Source organism: Eleutherodactylus coqui, chromosome 3 (assembly GCF_035609145.1).
Source record: "Eleutherodactylus coqui strain aEleCoq1 chromosome 3, aEleCoq1.hap1, whole genome shotgun sequence".
In the NCBI taxonomy this organism is placed as follows: Eukaryota; Metazoa; Chordata; class Amphibia; order Anura; family Eleutherodactylidae; genus Eleutherodactylus; species Eleutherodactylus coqui.
In genome coordinates this window covers 302,387,159-302,414,698 of record NC_089839.1, presented here as the reverse complement: position 1 = coordinate 302,414,698, position 27,540 = coordinate 302,387,159, and the positions used below count along the sequence as shown (strand labels likewise).

Sequence of the window (27,540 nt, the reverse complement as noted above, 5' to 3'; positions counted from 1 at the left end):
CTGTCGCTAGGCCGGGGGAACTGTCGCTGGGCCGGGGGGGGCTGTCGCTGGGCCGGGGGGGGCTGTCGCTGGGCCGGGGGGGCTGCGCCGGTTACCTGCTGCCTGGCGGTGGGTGACTGTGTGCCGTGGTCGGCCGCGTTGAATCCAGGGGTCCGGTCGGCGGCTGCGGGGCGTCTGGTTGTCAGGGAGACACAGCTGGTAGCGTCTCGGGAGCGCGCACGTCGGGCTACAGCAAGCGATGGGAAAAGAGCTGGCGGCCATCTTGGGAAAATTTTTATAAGTTGCTGAAACGCTGGAACTGTAAGTAGAAACCAGCTAGAAAAGTCATTTACAGGGGTAATTAGTAATGTATGCTTAATTAGGGGGACTGGGCAAAAAAAAGAATTCACTGCTTCCTCGAGACATCTCCTTTAAGTCTCCCCTCAGTCTTCTCTTCTGCAAGCTAAACATTCCCAGATCCTTTAACAGTTCCTCACAGGACATGATTTGCAGACCGCTCACCATCTTGGTAACTCTTCTCTGAACTTAATCTAGTTCGTTTATGTATTTTTTAAAGTATGGTGCCCAGAACTCGATACAGTATTCCAGATGAGGTCTGACCAAAGAAGAGTAGAGGGGGATAATGGCCTCACGTGATCTAGACTCTATGCTTCTCTTAATACATCCCAGAATTGCGTTTGCCTTTTTGGCTGCTGCATCACATTGTTGACTCATGTTCAGTCTATGATCTATTAGTATACCCAAGTCTTTTTCACATGTGCTGCTGCTTAGCCCAATTCATCCCATCCTGTATGTGCTTTTTTCACTTTTCTTGCCCAGATGTAAGACTTTGCATTTCTCCTTGTTAAATACCATTCTGTAGACCCTTACTTCCCCATACCATACCTCGGTATTCCACACCAGTCTTTTTCTCTGCCATACAGCAACTGTGAACACTAATGCATTTCATCTCCAACTCAGACTGCTCGCTGCTCTCTAATACAGTTTCTAACATGCCTCCCCACCTGCACATGGACAATACACAGTGATTTTGAGAACCCCGCCTGGTGGTTGCTTTCTGCCACTACAACTAGTTTATTAGCAAAACTTGCAAAGTCCCCAGTATTAGAGACAGTGAAATGAAACAATAATAAATTATAACATTCTTGGCTTGCTGCTGGCATGCCCGCACATGCCCTCTCCTTGCATCACAAGAAACAACAATTAACTATGGAAAAACTCTTAAACTAATGACTGCCGATTCCAATTTTCTTCAGCTCCTTCCATATCAAGGAGAACGGCGCATGTGCAGAAAAGTATATCAACTTAGGCCAATACCCACAGCAGGGCAAGTGACTGAGATTGCGTTAAAATCCAACACACACGGCATCTCCACGGGGTACTGACATTTTCGGCATAAGAAGCTAAATGGTGCTCTAGTTGTCAATCCTCAGGCAATTGGGTAGGGATTGGGGAAGATTTGGGGTATAACTATCAATGACTGTATGCCAGCTTTTTGGCAACTTCTGGCAACCTCCGCCACGTTTCTAAAAGTGAGCATGGCAGGAAAAAAAGGGCATGGCTGCGCATGGCTTGACAGATTTACTATAATGCAAGTCAGAAACTGGAATAAATGATGGCTGAAACCTATGCCAACCTACATATTAAGAGGCTTGCACTTTTCAATACATTTGTTTAGTTAACACTGGCTTATAGTTTTCTTACACCGGTGTATGAAATACCAGTCTAAGTAACTATATCCCTTAGTGCAGAAAGCCGGAACCTGTCCAAGCAAGAAGAATGCCCATCAGACATGTTGCTGCTCACTTGCACATGGCGCACAATGCAGAAAAATGGTGACTTCTCAATAATGGTAGCACAATCAGGGCACAGAAAGGCATGCTAACACTTGTCTTCTTAGCACTTATGCAACAGACTCGACCCCTTCTGGGGTAAAGACCAAGGGACTTCTACATCACCAGACCCAAGAGGTGCAAGCTCTCTTCTTACAGCATCAGCTGCAGATGAGACGGCACCACCTCTCATTTCACTCGCAATCAACTCCTCTGCCTTCGGCAAGGCCAAAGCCTCTAGGTGTGGAGCAAGGAACTGAACCTACCCGGAAGGGTGCAGCACCGAGTTTGTGTAAAGACTTTGAAAAGTCCTTTGTGGAACAAGAACAATGGTTTTATTCAACATTGCGACACTCACTTATACACTCGCAAGTGTCTTAAGACATTTGTTAGGTGGCTTGACTAGATGGCTCCAGTTTCCTTTTATACCGGACTACTGGTGCGCTCAGCTCCCTCAAGGCCCCGTGCTATCCTGAAATGTTGTGGAGGCAAAGGAGACTTTCTTCAGCAAACTAGACTAAGGGTGAATGCAGATGTCCAGGTCGGATTCAAACTGCGACCCAGGCCCCTGCATTGACCTCTCGCTTACCCGTCCGGCGTCTTCTCTCTCTGCTCTGCGATGTGCCAGCTGGCACACAGCCGCGCAAGTGCAGTGCAGTGCCAGTGCGGTAGTGTGAGCCTCTACTCCATGCAAGTTTTCACATGGTCAAATCGCGGCTGTCTGCATAGAATTGCATAAAGTAATGCAATCCTATGGCAGCGTGCAACGGCGGAAATCCTGCGCGGAATGTCCACCCATGTGCATTCAGCCTTACAGAGCTCTGCATGTAGATCTGCACTCACAAACAACTCAAGTGCTACTCTGAATCACAAGATGGCGATAAATTGCTTCATCCTTCCGATCGCTCCCACAAACCACCTGCACGGCCTCCTCATAATGAAATTATTAACCCCTTAGTGACGACGCCTGTTTGCGCCTTAGTGACTGAGCCAAATTTTGGAAATCTGACATGCGTCGTTCAACGTAGCATAACTCCGTAAAGGCTTTACATATCCAAGTGATTGTGACATTGTTTTTTCGCCACATGTTGTACTTCATTTTGGTTGTAAAAAGAGACCGATATCATTTGTGTATATTTATTAAAAGTACCAATATTGGAAAAATTTTGAAGAAATTGTCATTTTTTCACATTTTCAACCGTAATATCTCAAATATGTCCAAACATACTGTACAAATTTTTGATAAGATATATATTTCCACCTGTTTACTTTATTCTGAATGCACACTTGAAAAACTTTTGTGTTTTTTTTAACCATTTAGAGGACGTACAAATTTAACATTACTTTTCAGCATTTTGAGGAGCACTTTGTTTTCTTGCACCAAGCCAAGTTTGCAAAGGCTCATGAGTGTCAGAATAATAGATACCCCCACAAATGACCCCATTTTAAAAACCACACCCCTTAATGTATTCACCGAGGGGTGTCATGAGTATTTTGACCCCACCAGTTTTTTTCTGGAATTAGTTCAATTTAGGGGAGAAAAAATAAAATTTCATATTTTTGCAAATATGTCATTTTAAAGACATATTTTTTTCCTATAGAACTCATGAAAATGAGGATTTATACCCCAAAATGGATACCCCCGTTTCTCCCGTGTTCAGAAACATACCCATTGTGTCCCTAATCTTATGTCTGGATACACAACGGGGCCCAAAATGAAAGTAGTCGGTGGCTTTCCGAACATAGATTTTCCTTGAAGGCGTTTTAGGCCCCATAGCACATTTGTAGAGCCCTTGAGCGGCCACAATCAAAGAGAACCCCCACAAGTGACCCCATTTTGAAAACTAGACTCCTTAACGAATTCATCTAGGGGTGTACTGCCCATTTTGACCCCACAGTTTTTGAATGAATTGAAGCAAAGCAAAAGGAAAAAATTGTGATTTTCGTTTTTTTGGCAATTCTGTCATTTTAAAAACTGTTTTTTTGGTACAGCACACATATGAATGAAGACTTGCACCCTAAAATGGATACCCCTGTTTGTCCCGTGTTCAGAGACATACCCATTGTGGCCCTAATCTTTTGTCTGGATGCACAATGGGGCCCAAAATGAAAGGAGTAGTCGGTGGCTTTCAGAACAGAAATTTAGCATGAAGGTGATTTAGGCCCCATTGCCCACTTGTAGAGCCCTTGAGCGGCCAAAACTATAAAGAACCCCCACAAATGACCCCATTTTAAAAACTAGACCCCTTAACGAATTCATCTAGCGGTGTACTGTGTATTTCTACACTACAATTTTTGAATAAATCTAAGCAAAGCAGTAGGAAAAAAATTACAATTTTCATTTTTTTGGCAGTTGTATCAATTTAAAAACTGTTTTTTTTGTACAGCACACATAGGAATGAAGACTCTCACCCCAAAATGGATACCCCTGTTTGTCCCGTATTCAGAACCATACCCCTTGTGGCCCTAACCTACTTAAAGGACACATGGCTAGGCCTATAATGGAAGGAGCACCCGTTGGATTTTAGGGTACAACGGAATAAATTCCAGGCCCCATTGCCCACTTATAGAGCCATTGAGCGTCCAAAACTATAAAGAAACCCCACAAATGACCCCATTTTAAAAACTAGACCCCTTAACGAATTCATCTAGGGGTGTACTGCGTATTTTGACCCCACAGTATTTGAATAAATTTAAGCAAAGCAAAAGGAAAAAATTACGATTTTCATTTTTTTGGCAATTTTGTCAATTTAAAAACAGTTTTTTTTGTACAGTGTACATAGGAATGAAGACGGTCACCCCAAAATGGATACCCCCGTTTGTCCCGTGTTCAAAAACATACCCATTGTGGCCCTAATCTACTTACAGGAAACATGGCAAGGCCTGTAATGGAGGGAACACCCGTTGGATTGCAGGGCACAACTGAATAAATCCCAGGCCCCATTGCTTATTTGTACGGAATAAAAATTGACTCCCTAAAAATATCCCCCCCCTCCGCGCGTTCCCCAAATCTTAGATAAACGTAATAATGTGAACTGTGTGGTATTTCCGAAGACAGGGGTAATTACGGAGGCTGGTTTTACGTGATCGCCATTATTCATTGGATAACGGCGAACACGTGATCAGGAACCGCTCACCGCAGCCCCCCGTGAAATCTCCAGGCTCTCGGCTAAGTTTTGTAGCCAGGAGCAGGGAGATTTTAAATTACTACGGCTTTTGCGCATGCACCTGCCATATTGGCGACGGCGGCATGCGCAGAAGCTGGGGTAAGGTCCGCGGATAAAACCGCAAGCCTTAGGTACGTCATTTCATCCTCCCTCACGGATATGATCCGTGGGGGGAGATGAAACGCAAGCTTTTTTAACTTTTTAAGACTTTTTTAAGCTTTTTTTTTTACTTTTTTTACTTTTTTTTTTTTTTACTTTTTACCCCTTTTTTCATTTTTTTTTTTTTACTTTTTGCACTTTTTTTTTAACTTTACATGATCACTGTCATCCATTGGATAACAGTGATCATGTCCCTTGTGACATCCCTCTGCTCTTGGCTACACATGGCAGCCAAGAGCAGAGGGATTTTGAATTTCCCGGGGCTTGAGCCCGTCTGTGCACGCGCCCGATGTCAATCATCGGGCGCGCATGCGCAGATGGGGATTTCGGGTCCCGGGACATCGCAGAGGACCGGGGGTGAGTATTTTCACCTCCCCTCATGGATCCGATCCATAAGGGGAGGTGAAACTTCACTTTTCTTTTACTTTTTCAACTTTTTCGCGATCGCCGCTATCCAGTTTTGTTTACTTTTTTGCGATCCGATCGCAATACTGGGGGGGACTGCCCGCATCCTGGGATGACAGCTCCATGCTGTCGGCTACCTGCGGACACCAACAGCATGGAGCTGTCACGTCCTCAGGCCAGTGGGTATTAATCCAAAGAGGATGCATAAAACTACGTCCTCTAGGATTAAAGCCCACTTTCTGAGGACGTATTTTCTCGATGGGGCCGTCGTTAAGGGGTTAAAGGCATATACTAGTAATAGCGAATATAATAAATGGTAACAAAGTACATCTGTGTGATTGTTTTAAAGGTTTACAGTGTGCTAACAGACTTCTGTAGGTGGAGAAGAATAGCTCTTAGGGCCTGACAACATCAGAATTGAAAGTTCCGTTAGAAACCCCGTTAGCTGAATTTCGTTAAAAACTAGGATGAAATAGCGCCATTTCATCCCGTCAGATCCTGTAAACTGCCTGACAGCCAGCCAGCTGGAAACCGGATGGATCCCATTATAGTCAACAGGGTCCATTTGCTGCCATCATATGATTGTTGGGTTCGGCCACAGTGGGCCATTTTCCTGATCCGTAAACGTAACCCTAAAGCACTGAGGTGCATGAGACCTAACTTTGTTTTTATCATGAAAAATGACATCATACCCCCCAAAAAGCTGAAAAACCTTTCCAGTGTTGGACCTTATACAGCACACAGACTACTATGGGGGCTGGAACGAGACCGGAAACTTGATTCTTCCAATAGAAGCTACCCAGTCTACCCGATTCTGTACTCAGCTGTACCACATGATCCTGTTGCAGTTTAAATGTCACACATGCAAATGAATCTGGTCCCAAAGGTGACCAAATCACAACACAACGTAAGATGATGTTCTGTAGTTACCCCATAGAAAGCATGCATCTCACCGATCTCTACCGGTCTCCTTCTTGAAGACGGTGTCGCAGTAGCTCATGCGCTTCTCTGTCGTTATGTAAACCTTGGCACTACTGTAATTTTCCACTGTTCTGCGTAACATGTTGTATACGATCCCTTTTCCATCTTGCCGCATGTTCCTGAATGGCCCCCATATGACGTAGATTGTATGGTTGCTTTCCTTGAAGAAGTACTCGGGGTCCTTGAGCAGCAGAGGCACACTTGTGTGGGACACCACCCGGATGGTGGTTCTCCTGCCAACATCTTCCGTATAGCCTTTGGTTGGAGCGTTGTTCATTCTCCATATGCAAGAAGACTGGTCGATCTCATGTCCGGCCCTCTGACCCGTCATCTGACCAGAATTTGAGACGATTGCACAATGGTTGCAGCCAAGTTGGAGAGGCTGGAGAAGAAACCAAGAATTCTCATCAGTATTATTAATGGGTAAGGATTCCAAAAATAGAGAAGGGTGACCGGGTAAAATTTAGATCTCAGGTTCGCCTGTATATATTTTGCAAATGTTTGGCTTTATTGACTGATTCTGAGTTACGGCAGGATCTTCTCTGAGCTCATATCTGTGAGTAACTCTCTGCTAGTTCAGAATCTTCAGACAATGCCCTTCTGATTTGCATTAAAAGGGCTCTCCAGTTTTAAACTATAGATAGTCTATCCTCAGGTCAGGTCATCAATAATAGCTCTCAGGGAGTCTATTGCTGGGCCGATGGGCTGTTTTCAAAGCCAGGGTGCTCATACACTGAGCTGATTCTGCAGGAAGCAGACAGCTCCGTTCCCACTGCAGTGACCAAGCTTGGTATTGCAGGCAGTGTTACCATTGAAGTGAATGGGAATTTTGCCTAGGACTGAAGCTGTTGGCTTCCTGCAGAAATCAGTTCAGTGTATGAGCACACCAGTCCAAAGAACAGCTGATCTGCCCAGCGACAGACCCCGGACAATCTATTATTTATGATCTATCCTGAAGAAAGGCCATTTACAGTTTATAACTGGATAACACCTATAAGGATGTTGTGTTTGTTACACAAGGCACTTACCAAAAATCAAATACTAAAAAAGGATTTAATCTATATGAAGTTTTAGGCCTCCTGCAGACGGGCGGAAATTCCGCAGCGGGATTTCTCGCAGAATTTCCACCAGTGTCCGCTGCCATAGGATTGCATTACATAATGAAATCCTATGCACACAGCCGTGATTTGTCCGTGTGAAAACACGTGCGGAAAACAAACCGTGGCATGATCTATTTCTGTGCGGGTCTCGCAGAGGACCGCACAGAAATGTCAGTAGTTACGAGCCAGCTCCGCCCTGCGCATGCGCTGTCTGAGCGGCAGACGGCACATAGCAGACCAGAGGAGACGCAGGAGCAGGTGAGCTGCACTGGTCACTGCGATTTCTCGCAGCGGGATCCGACCCGGCTGTCTGCAGGCGGCCTTAGGGTGTTGATCAGCAAAGTGTCAATGTATTCTACTAGCAATCAGAAGTAATGTAAATACTGGGACATAGTTAATAAGACTTGTAAACCAGATTTGTAGCATGCAAAAGTTGCAATTTTGCGCCAGTGTCAAAATTGCAACTTTTTGAAGTTTCAGGAGATATAATTTTTTCAAAAAGCTAAGGTGTGTGGCTATACACGGCCTGTCGGATTTATGTCAGAAACTGGCATAAATTATAGATCTACTCCAGTACATGGAATAGCTTTTAGATGGATATTAGATAGTTAATTAGATAGATAGCTAGATAGATAGATAGATAGATAGATATGGGATAGATAGATAGATAGATATGAGATAGATAGATAGATAGATAGATAGGAGATAGATAGGAGATAGATAGGAGATAGATAGGAGATAGATAGGAGATAGATAGGAGATAGATAGGAGATAGATAGGAGATAGAGAGATAGATAGGAGATAGATAGGAGATAGATAGGAGATAGATAGATAGATAGATAGATAGGAGATAGATAGGAGATAGATAGGAGATAGATAGATAGATATGAGATAGATAGATAGATAGATAGATATGAGATAGATAGATAGATAGATAGATAGATATGGCATAGATAGATAGATAGATAGATATGAGATAGATAGATAGATAGATAGATAGGAGATAGATAGGAGATAGATAGATAGATAGATAGATAGATAGATAGATAGATAGATAGATAGATAGATAGATAGATATGGGATAGATAGATAGATAGATAGATATGAGATAGATAGATAGATAGATAGATAGATAGATAGATAGATAGATAGGAGATAGATAGGAGATAGATAGATAGATAGATAGATAGATAGATAGATAGATAGGAGATACATAGATAGATAGATATGAGATATATGGATAGATAGATATGAGATAGATAGATAGATAGATATGAGATAGATATGAGATAGATATAAGATAGATATAATATAGATAGATATGAGATAGATAGATAGATAGATATGAGATAGATAGATAAGAGATAGATAGATGATAGATAGATAGATATGAGATAGATAGATAAGAGATAGATAGATGATAGATAGATAGATATGAGATAGATAGATAAGAGATAGATAGATGATAGATAGATAGATATGAGATAGATAGATAGATAGATAGATAGATAGGAGATACATAGATAGATAGATATGAGATATATGGATAGATAGATATGAGATAGATAGATAGATATGAGATAGATATGAGATAGATATAAGATAGATATAATATAGATAGATATGAGATAGATAGATAGATAGATATGAGATAGATAGATAAGAGATAGATAGATGATAGATAGATAGATATGAGATAGATAGATAGATAGGAGATACATAGATAGATAGATATGAGATATATGGATAGATAGATATGAGATAGATAGATAGATATGAGATAGATAGATATGAGATAGATATAAGATAGATATAATATAGATAGATATGAGATAGATAGATAGATAGATAGATAGATAGATAGATAGATAGATAGATAGATATGGGATGGATAGATATGAGATAGATAGATAGATATTAGATAGAGAGAGAGAGAGAGAGAGAGAGATATGAGATGGATAGATCTATAGATAGATATGAGATGGATAGATGAAGGGCATACATATCATAGAGACAGACAGTCTGAGGAATATTTTGGGGGTTCCTGATGTCTGACTCAAGACTCTTTCAATAAAGGCAATAAATTAAAGAATGCCGGTCCATGCCATCATCTAATACTTTATACATGGAACCTCCAAACTGAAGTTCTACTTGTAACCAGCTTTCCTTTTCTTCCATCTGCCCTCCCCCATCGCTCCGTTATTATCTCTCTTTTCACACACAGTCCTAAAAAAAGACAGATGCGGAATAACGATTTGCTTCTCACGCTGGATATTTTCTTTTTCAATCAAAAAAGCCATAGATAGAAAACAAGAAAGTGAGCGCCATTAATATTGCTTCAATTTTATTGAATAGATTTATGGATAATCCGGGCATAAAACAGAAAAGCAATATAAAAGCGAGCGGCATATTGCATATTTTATTTATACGTATAAATTGCAGTCTGCTTTGCTGGGAAAGATTACGGTTAGTTATATGAATTGTCTCCTAACAAAGCATGTCAGCCGTAATCTGCGCCGCTCCTCCAGAATCCGCGGTGCGCCGCTCTTATCGCTCTTGGATTCCTGTAAAACACTTGGATTTTATACGAATAATAAATGTCATCTGGATTGTAAGAAGTAAAAAATATGCATATTTGAGTATTGAGATGAGGTGTTTTTTTGAGCCTTAATGAGCAATATAATTAGATATGTAAAGAGGTAGTCGCGGTAATAAAGTTCTTATTGTTTTAATTGTATTTGGTTACCCACAGAATAAAAGTCATTTCTGAAGACGCGGAAGACGGCGCCTTAAGAAAAACATATGGGTTCATGTGTAAAGAAGAGCGATTTTCAGATACAGCTGTTTATTATATGCATGAGAAAACATCGGAGTCTGGAACATGGATCTCCGAGGAGCAGAAAAATGGTGAAAATGACTTGGGACATCCAAAGAGGCGTGGCTTAAAGGGGACATCCATATTGAGGCGGAGCTTACTTTACCTAAATATTCTTTTTTTCAGTGCTTTGATGAATAAAGGATGCACCATCTTGAAAGTGAGGTAAGCACTTTATCTTAGATGGCACCCATCCTGGACTGTTGGGAAGGATATCTTTGGATCACTAACAGGTTCAAGCGTTGTGTGATCACTACCAGAACATGTCCACTATATAGACTTCTGTCTACTACGCCAAATGGCATTATAAGGACTAAAATGGGTCTTACACTGTGATTGGTAATATGGCACTATGGGAGCTAAAATACGTCTGCCACTTTGGAGGGTACTATGAGAGAGGAACGATGTGGACTGAAATTAATCTAGAATCGTGGGGGTTACTATTAGAGTGGCACTATGGAGACTGAAATGAGCCTGGCATAGTGAGAGATACTATGTGAGTGGCACTATGAAGACTAAGCTGGCACTATGGAGGGTAGTATGAGAGTTTGTTGTTAAAGCGGCACTATGGGGGCTAAAATCAGTCTATCATTGTGAGAGATACTATGTGAGTGGCACTATGAAGACTAAGCTGGCAATATGGAGGGTAGTATGATAGTTCGTTGTTAAAGTGGAGCTATGGAGGCTAAAATCAGTCTGTCATTGTGAGAGATAGTATGTGAGTGGCACTATGAGCAAAATGAATCTGGCTGTCGGGACTCGAACTCCTGTGCTCCAGATGGTTTCTCTCCCCAGTGTGCTTATCCAGCTTGCTGGACAAGCTCCTCTGCTGATCCTAGCATTGTACTTGCTCCAGTAACTCAACTTCCTGTCTCCCTGTGTTGGCCCTGACCTGCTACTAATCAGGACTTCCTATAAAAGCCTGACCTTGCCTCAGATCCAGTGAGCGATTATTCTGCTCCACAGCATTGACTGATCAAGCTCCACTTCTGCCTGCTCCTTTGCTATTGTGACAAGACCTCCTGATACCGACTTCTGGCTTTCCATCTGACTACGTTACCCGCCTTATCCAATTGTACTGCAAACCGAGATGTCCCGTTGCTGATTCCTGGCTCTTCCCTGACTATTCTCCAGACCTGTGGCTATTAAACCTTGAGGCTCCAACCCAGTGCTTGAAACCGCTACACTGGAACTAGGGGGCTACTATTAGTATGGCACAATGAGGACTAAGATGGTCTGGCATTGTGAGAGCTATTATGGGAGTGGCATCATGAGGAATAAATGAGTCGGACACTATGGGAGAGAGTGCTAAGAGTACCACTAAGTGGACTAAAATAGGGGCGTGCCATGAGCATTGCAATATATGGACAAATCCACTGAGGGGGTACTATGAGAGTGGCAATTTGGAACTAAAATGAGTCTGGCACTATGTAGGAGTACTATGAGAGTGGCACATTAGAAAACTTAAATGAAACTGACACTATGGGGCCTAAAATGTATCTGCATAGTGGGAGATTTGCGAGTAGTACTATTGAAATGAAGATGTGTCTAATATCATTAGAGATACTATGTGAGTGGCATTTTATTGGACTTAAATGAGTTTGGCACAGTGGGGGGTACTTTGAAAGTGGCCTTTTTAGGACTAAAAGTAAGTCTGACAATATGGAAACTAAAATGAATCTGGCATTGTGATGATGATAATGAGTGACAGCAGAGGGACTGTCGGAGAAGCCGTCTATGTGGGTACTGATAGGAGTTTTTCTAGTACTGGCTTGAGGGAACGATCATGAATGGTTTAGAACAGGGTTCCCCAACTCCAGTCCTCAGGGACCGCCAACAGGTCATGTTTTCTGGATTTCCCCAGTATTGGACAATGTAATTATTGTGAATGCCTCAGACATTGCCACAGGTGATCTTACCATAGGATATCCTGAAAACATGACCTGTTGGTGGTCCCTGAGGACTGGAGTTGGGGACCCCTGATTTAGAAGGTGAGACTAAATGACCAGATAAGTATGCATGGTTCTATAAAAAAACCCATTTTAAGGCACACCATACACTCATTCCTGTTCCCCCATCTTCAGGCACCATTTTACTTTCTGCTTTAGCGAGGTAGGCAGCCCTAATACAGATGTTGCACTGGGACTCAAAGGACTTTGTGCCTGTACAAAATATGTAGCCTGTAGCAATTTTTGGGAGGTACTAAGTCATGGACTTCTGGACTTCATAGGTTTTTGGGAAAGTTGAGTGTCAGTGTGACACTATCAGGACTCTACAGTCCTGTCAGTCACATCTGTGATGGTGGCCATACTGGTGATCCCCAGCGATCCCAGGAACAGATATACATTAAAATACAGGGCCTTATGATGGTTTCCAATCAGCCAGCTTCCCGTTTGCTCAGTGTAATAGCCGTTTACTGAACTAATGAGACCCCTGAATGCTGCTCTAAAGCAAACAAGGTGAGAAAGAGTCACGACTAAAATGTGATGTTTTTGTTCTAGAAACTATATTCACTTCCCACAAGAAATAAAAGCCCATGCTAATGCCGCTAATATCTTCAGTCAAGGACTTGGGCTTTCAAACCCCAGACAGCCGAACCATTATCCAAAGGCTAAATAGCCAATTATTTAACTTCATATAAAACAAAATCCGTCTCAATGTTACCATTAGTAGAAACAGAAGAGTTTACACACATATTCCTCTTTTATACTGGTAGCTGGGTGTCAGGGATATGTCTCATCGATGCTACAAATGGCTGCCATCTCTCAGCTCTTCCGGGTGGTGTAGTATATAGAGAAGCTGTCGGCTGTCCTGGTTGGGTTAGTATATAGAGCAGCTGTCGCCTCTCCTGTGTGTCGTAGTATATAGGGACTGTCGGCTCCCCTGTGTGGTGTAGTATATAGCGAAGCTGTCGGCTCTCCTGTGTGGTGTAGTATATAGAGAAGCTGCCGGCTCCCCTGTGTGGTGTAGTATATAGAGGAGCTGTCGGCTCTCCTGTGTGGTGTAGTATATAGAGGAGCTGTCGGCTCTCCTGTGTGGTGTAATATATAAAGGTGCTGTTGGCTTTCCTGTGTGGTGTAGTATATAGAGGAGCTGTCGGCTCTCCTGTGTGGTGTAGTATATAGAGGAGCTGTCAGCTCTCCTGTGTGGTGTAGTATATAGAGGAGCTGTCGGCTCTCCTGTGTGGTGTAGTATATAGAAGAGCTGTCGGCTCTCCCATGTGGTGTAGTATATAGAGAAGCTGTCGGCTCTCCTGTGTGGTGTAGTATATAGAGGAGCTGTCGGCTCTCCTGTGTGGTGTAGTATATACAGAAGCTGCCGACTCTCCTGTGTGGTGTAGTATGTAGAGGAGCTGTCGGCTCTCCTGTGTGGTGGAGTATATAGAGGAGCTGTCGGCTCTCCTGTGTGATGTAGTATATAGAGGAGCTGTCGGCTTTCCTGTGTGGTGTAGTATATAGAGCAGCTGTCGGCTCTCCTGTGTGGTGTAGTATATAGAGCAGCTGTCGGCTCTCCTGTGTGGTGTAGTATATAGAGGAGCTGTCGGCTCTCCTGTATGGTGTAGTATATAGAGGAGCTGTCGGCTCTCCTGTGTGGTGTAGTATATACAGAAGCTGCCGACTCTCCTGTGTGGTGCAGTATATAGAGGAGCTGTCAGCTCTCCTGTGCGGTGTAGTATATAGAGGAGCTGTCGGCTCTCCTGTGTGGTGTAGTATATAGAGGAGTTGTCGGCTCTCCCATGTGGTGTAGTATATAGAGAAGCTGTCGGCTCTCCTGTGTGGTGTAGTATATAGAGGAGCTGTCGGCTCTCCTGTGTGGTGTAGTATATACAGAAGCTGCCGACTCTCCTGTGTGGTGTAGTATATAGAGGAGCTGTCGGCTCTCCTGTGTGGTGCAGTATATAGAGGAGCTGTCAGCTCTCCTGTGTGATGTAGTATATAGAGCAGCTGTCGCCTCTCCTGTGTGGTGTAGTATATAGAGGAGCTGTCGGCTCTCCTGTGTGGTGTAGTATATAGAGCAGCAGTCGGCTCTCCTGTGTGGTGTAGTATATAGAGGAGCTGTCGGCTCTCCTGTGCGGTGTAGTATATAGAGGAGCTGTCGGCTCTCCTGTGTGGTGTAGTATATAGAGCAGCTGTCGACTCTCCTGTGTGGTGTAGTATATAGAGGAGCTGTCGGCTCTCCTGTGTGGTGTAGTATATAGAGCAGCTGTCGGCTCTCCTGTGTGGTGTAGTATATAGAGGAGCTGTCGGCTCTCTTGTGTGGTGTAGTATATAGAGGAGCTGTCGGCTCTCCTGTGTGGTGTAGTATATAGAGCAGCTGTCGGCTCTCCTGTGTGATGTAGTATATAGAGCAGCTGTCGGCTCTCTTGTGTGGTGTAGTATATAGAGGAGCTGTCGGCTCTCCTGTGTGGTATAGTATATAGAGCAGCTGTCGGCTCTCCTGTATGGTGTAGTATATAGAGCAGCTGTCGGCTCTCCTGTGTGGTGTAGTATATAGAGGAGCTGTCGGTTCTCCTGTGTGATGTAGTATATAGAGGAGCTGTCGGATCTCCTGTGTGGTGTAGTATATAGAGGAGCTGTCGGTTCTCCTGTGTGATGTAGTATATAGAGGAGCTGTCGGATCTCCTGTGTGGTGTAGTATATAGAGCAGCTGTCGGCTCTCCTGTGTGGTGTAGTATATAGAGCAGCTGTCGGCTCTCCTGTGTGCTGTAGTATATAGAGGAGCCGTTGGCTCTCCTGTGTGGTATAGTATATAGAGGAGCTGTCGGCTCTCCTGTGTGATGTAGTATATAGAGCAGCTGTCGCCTCTCCTGTGTGGTGTAGTATATAGAGGAGCTGTCGGCTCTCCTGTGTGGTGTAGTATATAGAGCAGCAGTCGGCTCTCCTGTGCGGTGTAGTATATAGAGGAGCTGTCGGCTCTCCTGTGTGGTGTAGTATATAGAGCAGCTGTCGACTCTCCTGTGTGGTGTAGTATATAGAGGAGCTGTCGGCTCTCCTGTGTGGTGTAGTATATAGAGCAGCTGTCGGCTCTCCTGTGTGGTGTAGTATATAGAGCAGCTGTCGGCTCTCCTGTGTGGTGTAGTATATAGAGGAGCTGTCGACTCTCCTGTGTGGTGTAGTATATAGAGGAGCTGTCGGCTCTCCTGTGTGGGGGAGTATATAAAGGATCTTTCAGCTTTCTCGGTTGTGTAGCACCAAATGACAAACTCTTCTTACTACACTGAGATGCCCAGCAATGCTCTGTCAGTCTGTAGCAGTTCTGGTCCAGTTCCCAGGTCTTCATACTCATCATTTTGACACTTGGCCTATTGGATCATGTCATACTCCGCTACTGTTTGCCAGGTGTAATGATTTTTCACTCATCGGTCTTCTTCCTGCCCATCAATCCATCTGTCAGGCTGGAGGTGCGGGGCTTGAGTTCTGTGTGCGGCCTGACCTACGAGGATTTGGGCTTGTAGCGGCCCTGACTGTACAGCGACAGGACATTTTGCATGCAGTTTTTTATAGAATCCGCAGTGATGAAATTTTGACTTTAAATAAATAGAAAAGTATTATTTTTCTTAAAGGAGCACTGAGGTCTGAGGGCTCTTCTGCTTGGGATGACCAGACGGGCGCGATCATCGCTCCTGTGTTTTTACACAGGAATGAGCATCTATAAGTGATATCATCCGGGCATCTTTTTGGGTCACCCGCCTCCTTGTACAATAAACAGGCAGTCGTTCGAAGTGAGCGCTGCCTGATTACACGGCCGATCCGTCTTTCAGTTTTCTGCATGCAGAACGTGAATGTCGAACGAGAAGCGAACAAATTCTCGTTCATCGTTCAGTAAAGGCATGCATTTGCACTGAATGATCTATTGGCCCATGTAAAAGGGCCCTAAGAAAAAATGTGTGAAAGGGGCGGGGCTAAACTAAAGCGCTGTGGTTTATGGTTTTGTAGCCTATGTTTCGATATAGAACTTTCCTCTTTGTTGCATCGCATGAAAACGCAATTTTCCTGCGGTGCGATGCAACTTTGACAGTAGGAAATCCTACTGTCAAAGCTATAATCTAAGCCATTGCTGCAGAAAAAAATAAAAAGTACACATACATCACCTTACAAGTGCTCTCCGCCGCAGCTTCTCCCCGGATTTCGGCACTGTTTCTCTTCATCATCTTCTGGCCAGGGATTGAAAAAATTCCCGCCTCCAGGAAGTGCTGACTGTGATTGGCTGACGCTTAGCCAATCACAGCCAGCGCTCAATGAATGGCCAAAAATCCTCGCATATGATGCTACAAAGTTGCAGTTATCACCGCGAGAAACCACAGCAATATCGCTGCGAGTTTCTCACAGCAATGTCAAGTCGCTCCTGTGAATGAGGCCTTAACAAAGCCTTAGCCAGTCCAGGTATTTGATGTGCTTTATCTCAAGCACACCTGATGCAACTAATGAATCCCTTTATTAGTTGCATCAGGTGTGCTTGAGACAACACCTAATTTGTAAAAGTGTGCTCTTCTGAGGGACTCCATTCAAGGGGTTTAATAATTCTGAAATTGCAAGAGTCAGTAAAAGTGTAATTTTCTGGTGAATTTGGAGAATTTTTGCAATCAGCTGAAAGTTTGTAAATTTGGCAAATAAACCTAATTTGCAATGGGGGTTGAATATTTTTGATTGCAACCTTAGATAGGTGACACAGAATCAAGATAGGCATTTGTGCTGGGAGAAATGGTGATAGAGCATCTTCAAATACGGTCTGGGCACAGAGCTCTTGATGCGAAGATCTTATACAGGAAATACTGGTACAATTATTAAAAAAAAATCTGTCAATTTTGCATGAAACAAACTATTTGCTATGAAAGAAGCATACAGGGGCACATATATAGTGTCTACCTGACTTTTCAGCCATTATTTTCAAATTTTTTATCCTTTCTAATGGCTACTGGCATCTTATGAACCAATGATATGGACAAGTGATATGGTAAAGGATGACACAGACCAGCCTTCTGCAGCATACAGGCCCCTCTTAACAGACATTATTGTACACATGTATAATTTCTTATGTAGCTCAAGTCATTGCATATTCAAGGATTTCAGAAGTAGGAAGACATTCTCCACCTTAGGGGGGTCTCACACAAACGGATTTTAATTGCAGAATCCACAATTGCCGTCCACACGGACTGTCTGCGGAAAAACGCAGGCATTGAAAGGCATTTAGTTTCAAATTTCCTTCACATTCATGGATACGAATGGCGTATTCCACAAACGGAATAAAAACCACAGCATGCTCTATTTTGCCGCAGACTTCGTGCGGATGGCCTCTATTGAAGTGTCCAATCTGCAGCCCATTCGCAATTAACATTGTGTATGGGCTGCAGGTACCCGCATCACCACTAAGCGAAATACAAACAAAAAAAAACTTGTACTGCGCATGACTGCCTGCGAGCCTAGGCGGCCATACGCAATACAAGTTAGTGTCCTATGCAGGTTCTCACAGCCAGAATCTCCTGCATGTGAATCCGATCCGGCCGTGTGAGCCGGCCTTATATTCTTTGAGTTTTGCAATTTAAGCTGTCATTGTTGACAAATATTCATTAAGACATGAAGTGAATCAAACACCTGAGCTGTATCTGCAGATGCTGCCGGGTCTTTTCAGTGCTGGATGCAAAATGAGATGAAATGGTGTAATCCTGTGAATAGTATCCTGCGCACCAAGGAAGGAACATTCGCCTGGATCCTTTCCGCTGTAGCGATTTGTGCGTGGGGTGCTTGTTATTCCGTATGCGAGGTCATTTAGGATGTAACGTTCGCACGCTGCACCGCCGAACAGTACAGATCTGCTATAAAGTTACTTAAAGGAGTGAGCAGAGAACTTTATGAGAACACTTCACATTTTAAAGAGCAACATTGTATTCAAGAGCCAGGAAGATCAATATGTGCAGCGCTGAAGGCACCATGCAAATGGCAGAGCGTAACTGCGCTGAAAAGATGAAATTGGGCGAGATAATAAGGCCTATAATATTTTTTTAAACTCATTTTTCTACATGTACTGGAGTAGTGCTGCTTTCTTTGCAGACTATATAGATATTACTGACTTCTCTGCCTGTAAACTGTACAGGTGCAGATAGTACTGCCTCCCTGTCATTGATATAGGTATATTAGTACTGCCTCCCTGTCATTGATATAGGTATATTAGTACTGCCTCCCTGTCATTGATATAGGTATATTAGTACTGCCTCCCTGTCATTGATATAGGTATATTAGTACTGCCTCCCTGTCATTGATATAGGTATATTAGTACTGCCTCTCTGGAAATGATGATGGTATAGATAGTACTGCCTCCCTGTCTCTCCCTCTAAATGATGTCTCCTTGTAAATGATGGAGGTACAGATAGTATCACCTACCTGTATCTCCCTCTAAGTGATGGAGGCATGGATAGTACTGCCTGCCGCTCCTTACCTGTAAATGATGGAGATACAGATAGTACTGCCTCCCTGTCTCTCCCTCTAAATCATGTAAGTGATAGTACTGCCTCCCTGTCTCTCACTGTCATTGATATAGGTATATCAGTACTGCCTCCCTGGAAATTATGATGCTATAGATAGTACTGCCTCCCTGTCTCTCCCTCTAAATGATGTCTCCTTGTAAATGAAGGAGGTACAGATAGTATCACCTACCTGTATCTCCCTCTACGTGATGGAGGCACGGATAGTACTGCCTGCCGGTCTTTACCTGTAAATGATGGAGATACATATAGTACTGCCTCTCTGTCTCTTCCTGTCATTGATATAGGTATACTAGTACTGCCTCTCTGGAAATGATGAAGGTACAGATAGTACTGTCTCCTGTATCTTCTTGCAAATGATGGTGGCAAAGATAGTACTGCCTCCCTGTCTCTGATACAGGTACATTAGTACTGCCTCCCTGTCTCTGATACAGGTACATTAGTACTGCCTCCCTGTCTCTGATACAGGTACATTAGTACTGCCTCCCTGGAAATTATGAAGGTACTGATAGTACTGTCTCCTGTATCTGTCTGTAAATGATAGTGGCAGAGTTAGTACTGCCTCCCTGTAAATTATGGAGGTACATACAGTATTGCCTCACTGTCGCTCCCTGTAAATAATGTAAGTACAGGTAGTACTGTCTCCTTGTCTCTTCCTGTAAATGATTGCGGTAAAGATAGCAGCACCTACCTGTCTCTCCCAATAAATAACTTTGGTTAATACTGTCCCCTATCTCTCTCAATGCACCATATAGGGTCAGGGTACTGCCTCCCTGTATGTAATATAGGTACAGATAGTACTGCCTCCCTGTTTCTCCATATAACTTATGGAGGTACAGATAATCATTCCTCCCTCTCTCTCCCTGTAAATGATGGAGATCCATCAATACTCAACAGTAGTTGGTTCCATACTGACCATGGTATGTTGAATATACTGTATGATAAAACCGTAACTCTATGGAAAACTGGTTATTGGTTCTGCAGCTCCCAGATTGTGACCAAAAGCTATATAAAATGAAGATTAAAGCAAATGAACCAGATAGGTAATACATATGAAGCAAGTCCTTACATATAACAGCGGCTGGGAGATATAAGTCCCTTTCTATGGTGAGTATACAGCTCCTATGCAGGCCTATATGTTCCTGTGATTGCAGACTATAAACAAACTCTGTAGTCCGGTCCATCAGTTATGTGTTACTTCCTCTTCTACTATTGGTATATACCACCGGGTTGGAAAGTTCCTTGAATCAGGCCTCTGGGTAACTTTTCTGTTACTTATTGCGTTTTAAGCGTTTAACGTCCTTTGCTGAATCTCTGCTGTTGCCTGGCAACCCCCGGGATAACGTATATGTCGGAAATGTTTTACTGACTAAAAATGAGTCTGTATTTCTTAGGCAAATGCAGAGAATAAGCTGATAATAAGGCGCCATTACTGGATGCGCAGCAGCTTAACTAAGTTTATACCATTTACATCCAGGAATCTGAAGTGCGGCACATCTTCCACCGGCGATGGCTTCCAGCTCTGGTAATTGTCTTTCTTCTCTTTTATTGATTTGTTCCTACTAACAGCTTTTACACCATCTTCACAGCCCAATAACAGTGCAGGATGTTAGTTGTCCTTCAAGACCCTTTCAAAGAACCCGAGCTTGATATATATGTTGACAGCTGTCAAATTATTCCGCTACTTGAGAGTATCCATTATAGCCGTAGGAGGTGAACAAGTAGGAGGTGCAGCGAACTGAGAGGAAGTTCTTTTGTCTTTTCAGTATTAATATAGGCCATCCAGTGTCAGAAGTGAAGAATCCATCCCCACGATCAAATGTAGCCGTGCTGTTAGCTGTAGGCCGAATCCACACCGCTGTGTGCGTGTTACGGGGGCTTTCAAAGATCTAAGTAAAAACCTCTTCAACGACTTTTTAATGACGTGTATGAAGGGGGTTAAATGTCTTAAGTTGTTCCCATGAACTTCAATAAAATGTGAATGCATTGTCCCGGGACTGGACAGCTAGGAGCAATATTACCTGGAACTTTTCCAGGTATCGTTGTCCCCCAGATCCGCCAGTATCCACTGACACGAGCATGGTTGGCCTATCTAAATGTGATTGTTCCCAGCAAGAGAAACCAAGTAATCTTGTAGATATGATACCTTTTAATGACTAAAAAAAAATACATGATGTTATAGCGAGCTTTCCAACCTCTCAGGGTTCTTCCTCAGGCATAATGAAATAGATCCGAGAAGGCATGCAAATTTTAAGTGCAAATTAATCACATCCATGTCTGTGCCTTATCATAAGTATGTGTGTGTATATATAGATATATATATACTGTATATATATATATATATATATATATATATATATATATATATATATATATATATGCCTCCTCTGATCTATTTCATTATGCCTGAGGAGGAACTCTGAGAGGTTGGAAAGCTCACTATAACATCATGTATTTGTGCATGTGCGACTGACGCTCCTTTTAATCGCCACATTAATATGGAGGGTGTGTAGAGCTTACAATGAGTAGGAGATGGGACATGTAACCCCCGTTGTCAGGATCGGTGAGAGGTCTCAGCTGTGAGACCTCCACCCATTAGACTTTTATCGCCTGTCCTATGGATAGATGATAAAAGTCTATTCTGGTACAACAACTTGAAATACCAAAATAACTAAAAAATTAAAAATTGTTGTCTTTTTGCTGTCAGTCTCTTTGGGTCTTATTAGTTAGAATTTGATGCAATCTGAATTGACAATCACTTAAAAAATGGAACACTTATGACAGATTCAGTGGTCCATGACTGTTTTTACACATTTCTGTTTTATTTTGTATGGGGGGTGTTGTTGTGGGGTTTCTTATTTAGTTTTTAAACAATGTTATTGTTTTTATTTGTTTAATTTATCACCTAAGAATCTTATCAATGTTGTTGACTATTTGTTACTATAGACAATAAGTCACAGAGGCAGGAAGCAAAAATTGGCTGAACGGTGAACAATTTGAATGGTTCCATTCACACCTGCGTTAGGGCTTTCAGTCACATCACCACGTTTCCATTCAGTTTTTTTGGAGCAGAAAAACTGAATGAAAATAAAAGTTTCTGTATTTTCCCTATTTATTTCAATAGGTTTAAAAAACAAAACTAAAAGAAAAACTGAATGTGTTCAGTTGGCCTCCATTCTTTTAGGCTCCTGTTTTTTTTATCGGAACAAACAGTGCAGTTCGGTAAAAAAATTGAAACTGAATGGAAAGGAAGCATTCTGAAAGCATCTGGGCAAGAAAAATTAAAAAAGCACATACAGAATCGGAGGAATTGGGCTAAGCAGCAGCACATGTGAAAAAGACTTGGGTATACTAATAGATCACAGACTGAACATGAGTCAACAATATGATGCAGCAGCCAAAAGGTAAACACAATTCTGGGATGTATTAAGAGAAGCATAGAGTCTAGCTCACGTGAGGCCATTATCCCCCTCTACTCTTCCTTAGTCAGACCTTATCTGGAATACTGTGTCCAGTTCTGGGCACCATACTTAAAAAAATACATATACGAACTGGAGCAAGTTCAGAGAAGAGTTACCAAGATGGTGAGCGATCTGCAAATCATGTCCTATGAGGAACGGTTAAAGGATCTGGGAATGTTTAGCAGAAGAGAAGGCTGAGAGGAGACTTAATAGCGGTCTACAAATATCTGAAGGGCTGTCACACTGCAGAGGGATCAGCCCTATTCTCATCTGCACAAGGAAAGACTAGAAGCAATGGGATGAAACTAAAAGTGAGGAGACACAGATTAGATATTAGAAAAAACTTTCTGATCAATGAGTGGAACAGGTTGACACAGGAGGTGGTGAGTTCTCCTTCAGTGGAAGTGTTCAGACAAAGGCTGGACAAATATCTGTCTGGGATGATTTAGTAAATCCTGCACTGAGCCGGGGGTTGGACCCGATGACCCTGGAGGTCCCTTCCAACTCTACCACTCTATGATTCTATGAAAGCATTCCGTTTTTTGAAAACTCATTGAAATCAATGGAGAAAAAAACAAACATTTAATTGCATTTTTCTGTTCCAAAAACGGAACAATGAAATGGCCTGAAACCCCCAACGCAAGTGTGAATGGGCCCTAAATTTATCACAAAGTTCATTACTCTTGTATCTCACCATATTTTAGCTTTTGTCTTGATTTCCGTGTCAGCATTCCTTCTGGATCACTGAAAATTACATTCAGAGAGATGGCACCCTGGACGGAACCAGAGACTTTCATTAGTTTAATGGAGACCAATAAAGTGTCCATGTGAGCAGTTTCTGCTCCTGTCTGGCATTTATGCTGGACAGAATAGTGTAATCAGCTAAATGCCATAGATTATTATAGTCTCCAGGAAGTGAAAGAATACAGTCCTCTCCAATAACAGGGAGTGACAGAGAGGCTGCATACGGAGCATTATCTGTGTCTGTAGTGTAATTATTCTGTATTTTCTAGGCCTCCAGCAATACAATACAGCAGTCATTAAATTGCCAACTGTCAGAAGAGTGGTTGTGGATCTGCTGTGCCATCTAATTGTGGTTGTGGATCTGATTTGGCTTAGGTCTACTCCTGAAGGCAACACCTGGGGTCTGCTGGTGTTCACCCTTGAACTCCAACCAATCAGGATCTGGTCTTTGCTGCAGCCCTCCACCCCCCAGGCCATTACCCCAAAAGTAGTCTCAGTGTGGTAGAACACTAGTGCGGTACGGGAGGAGCAGGCAAAGGCATGATCATGATACAAAGCCAAGGTCAGATCAGGTGGAATTCTTGCATAGCGATTTGACAAGCCAAAGGTCAGGACTGGCAGCAGAAAGATGTAGTGTGGTCTAAAAAACAAGCTGAGGTCAGAAATGGAGAAGATGAAAAAGCTGTGCAGAACAGACACGGTCAAACCAAGAGTCAGAATCAGAACATATTTTTGCATATCAGAAAAAAAATTAATTGCTCAAGTATCCTCCAGTGGGGAAAGTGCCTTAAATTGTCAGAGGACTGTGCAGATTGGCTGAGAATGGAAAAGCTGGGTGCATGTGCTGCATAAGGAAACTGATAGCTGATGTGGCTTCTGCAACAGAGACCACAATGCTGGCCACAATGGCAGGAAGGGACACTGTTTGCTATGACCAGCCACCATAACACCAACCCTCTCCTGATGAGATGACTCTGCTCATATGTCACAGTCTATACAGCAAAGCTGACGTGAACTACAGAAAATCGTACATTTTAGCTAATTGTGACTGCTCTACTGGCCAGTGTCTAGAACATGCCATGATTTATTTTGAAATGATAGAAACAAAAACATTTTAAAAAGCACAAAAAATATTTTTAAAAATGCATATAATAAAAGACAGAGTTAAACAACCACTCCCTTTAAGACTATCCATTTAAATTAACTGAGCTAGAGTACTACTTAATTTTTTCCAAGATCATTTGTCAACAGGGGTACCAAAGAATTTTTTTTTTTCAGTATTCCGGACACTTCCTATGACAAAGGCAATATTTTTTCTAGTTTATTGTATTCTACAGCTGAGTGCGTTAGAGCTTTCCAAGTGGAGGACAGCGCTGACTGCAATATTTGATGATGTGTCCATTAATGAGCACTCAGGAAGGATGGCAGGATTACTAACGTGCCCTGCCACACACAGCTGCTTGGCGTTCAGTAATGAAGAGGATCCCGGGAAGTGCTGCAAAAACCGAGCAACTTTTCCATTAGCAGACAGTTTGCTATAGAACTCGCACAGCTGATAAATAGATGGGCCAAGAAAATCTATAAGCATAACCGAATGCTATCAGCAGATGAGTCTCAGAGTCTCGTAAGATCCATTCATATCCTCTCCAATGAAACTCTCGAAACACAACTAACAAATTCCTCCACTGCTTGTCCACATTTCAATTTAGACACAAGCCTCTCGGCTGGAGATAGGAGCGTTGGGTAAGACGCAAAAAATTTATAGTCCGCTACCGTTCTGTTAATTCTTCTCTAGCACCTCTGATAAAGGAAATGTTTTTGAATTATGCATTTGGGGTAAAGGAGATTGGCTTTAATCAGCCGAGACACTGAAGTTCTTGACCTTTTGTGTTTCTTGAGAGCAGAAAATAGAAATTATAATTAAAATCTGCAAATTAAAACTTGTAAGAAAAAAAAAAAAAAAAACTTCCTTATTTCCGGACCAAAAACAGAAGAGATTTCTGAATAAAGGTCGCTTGTCAGGGAGTTCCAGTTATTAAATCTGTACATTAATCACAAAAGTGTTTCTAGCAAACTCAAAGGTCAAGTCATTAGAAGATGAAATGATCAGGGATGGAAAAGGTCATGGAAAGATCTCCAGTTATGGTATGTCATGGATGTGAATAATTTTAGAAATTTTGTGGTGCCCCATTCCTGTAGGTTGCCTTGGTGACATGATGAAGTTTCTCCGCAGCCCTTGGTTACCTTCAGGTCTGCTGATTTTTGCTCCACGTTCAAAGTAGAAATTTTATTTATAAATTTGAAAAAAAAAGAAAAATTCTAAACTTCACGTAAAATAATGATATCGAGGGGATTTATCATCGGGGGATATTTGTAGGCCATTCTCTGGTAGCTATTTTTTTCTTCTCCAGTATAAGGCCTTAGTCAGACGGGCGTTTTTTCGCCCGATTTGCGCATGCGTCCAGCGATTTTTTAAAACCATTGCTTTGCAATGGTATCGGACACATGAGCGCTTTTTATGCGCTCGTCCGATAAATTATAGAACAGACATCGCAGATCGCACCTATCTGCGATCTGCGATTCCTGTTCTCTTCTCCATATGCGCTCAATGGGGCCGGCGGCAGCAGCACCGACCCCATTGAGAACATATAGAAGACAAATCCTTCTTCTCTGCCACAGCTGTAACAGCTGTGGCAGAGAAGAACGATGTTTGCCCATTGAATTCAATGGAGCCGGCAATACAGCCGGCTCCATTGAAAGCAATGGGCTGCCGGTGTGCGCGGGATGAATTGTCGGGAAGGGCTTAAATATATAAGCCCTTCCCTGCAATTCATCCAAAAATGTGTTAAAATAAAAAAAATATATATACTCACGTTGTCCCGGCAGCCGGAGTTCAGCGCGGCCGGCCTGCAGTGGGTGTGAAGGGGGTGTGAGTCAGACCTGCCCCCTGATTGGCTCAGCGCTGAGCCAATCAGAGGCAGGTCTCACTCACACCCATTTACTACTTTAGCACAATAATACATGTTTTTAAAAACAAGTAATTTGTAGCTCTCCATTCTAAGGCTGGATTCACACGGGCGTATATCAGACGTGTTTTCACGCCCGGCTGATATACGCTGCCCCTCTGATGCATTGGTTTACAATGTATCCGTGCACACGGGCGTATTTCTGCAGCGTAAAAGCACCCAGCCTGCCAAGCTAGTGCTTTTACGCCCCCGCCCCTGTCCCGCCATTCCCATTGGTGAGGGGCAGAGAAGGGGCAGGAGCTCAATGCACTAGCTCCCATCCCGCCTCCTCCCCTTGCAGAGAGGGGCAACATATATTGGTCGGGCGTGAAAACCCAACTGATATACAATCGTCTGAATAAGCAGGAAAAATGAATCAACTACTTAGGACACTATTTTTTAGTCTCTCTAAAGGACTTGAAGATACAATAGTTTGATTGCTCAGACAGTACACTGCATTACTCATGTATTGCATTCTACTATGCCTATGACATCAGCCTATTAGACTCTGCTGTAGTCTACTGATTGTGGCATATTAGAGGTTAAACTGCCAGGATTTGAGGTTTCTCCTCTCCTGGTGGTTACAGCAGTAGCCTGTCCATCAGTAATCAGCCAAGTCACTGCCTTAAAAAGATTGATCTGCAGGTTTAAAGCCCATTAGTGACCACCGTAAAAGGGTGTATCTTTGTAACCACTCTGCACCCAAATAGGATGTACGAAAATGTTTCCTCTTTAAAAGCAGACAACCCCTTTAAAGTTTTTCCCCTTCTGTTACTAACTTTGATTATGAACTTGACTTTTAAGTCATAATGTCAGTTGTCATGGAGGCTAATGCATCTCACAGCTCTTTATACAAATGCAACCCCATAATAGAGAGTGGAAATTGAGCTAAGTTATAATCAGGACGTCTTTATAACTCAACAACTGAACCGGCTGAAACTTCAATTTTCCCATTTCGAATTCAACAGAACGTCTGGGAGAAAAAAAAATGTGAGTGCAATTCTGAAACAATACATGATCCGTTCAAAGGCAAAGGATAATTATAATCTACTCAATGCAATTTAGTTAACTACCTTAATGTAAAATGGAATGAGATATGCTTGTGTAATTCCGTAATTTCAGCCATAGATTGCCCAGCTGTACAAACGGTAAGATGAGACGGAGTGACATTCATATCCAGAGTGAGTTATAAGACTCGAGACGAGCCGAGCCTTGCAAGGAACCGCGCAAAGGAATTGTACCGCATAAAAAAAAGAAGAGGAAATCGCCACATTTAGACGTTCATTGTGCTTCAAGACAACCTCCCTGGAGCTCCGGACGCCTTCAGAGCCG

At 42.7% G+C, this 27,540-nt stretch overlaps 1 protein-coding gene across 2 annotated transcripts in view; it reads right to left on the bottom strand.

Annotated features, from left to right (window-relative positions):
- The window catches only part of ST6GALNAC3 (ST6 N-acetylgalactosaminide alpha-2,6-sialyltransferase 3), a 256,129-nt gene that overhangs the window by 103,536 nt on the left and 125,053 nt on the right, over positions 1–27,540 (bottom strand). The window contains exon 3 of one of the 2 annotated variants that reach the window (XM_066597804.1): positions 6,494–6,926. In XM_066597804.1, coding sequence (XP_066453901.1) covers positions 6,513–6,926 — 414 coding nt within the window. In that variant the 3' untranslated portion in view covers positions 6,494–6,512. The remainder of the gene's footprint in view (positions 1–6,493; positions 6,927–27,540) is intronic. The other variant, XM_066597803.1, reaches the window with a different exon arrangement.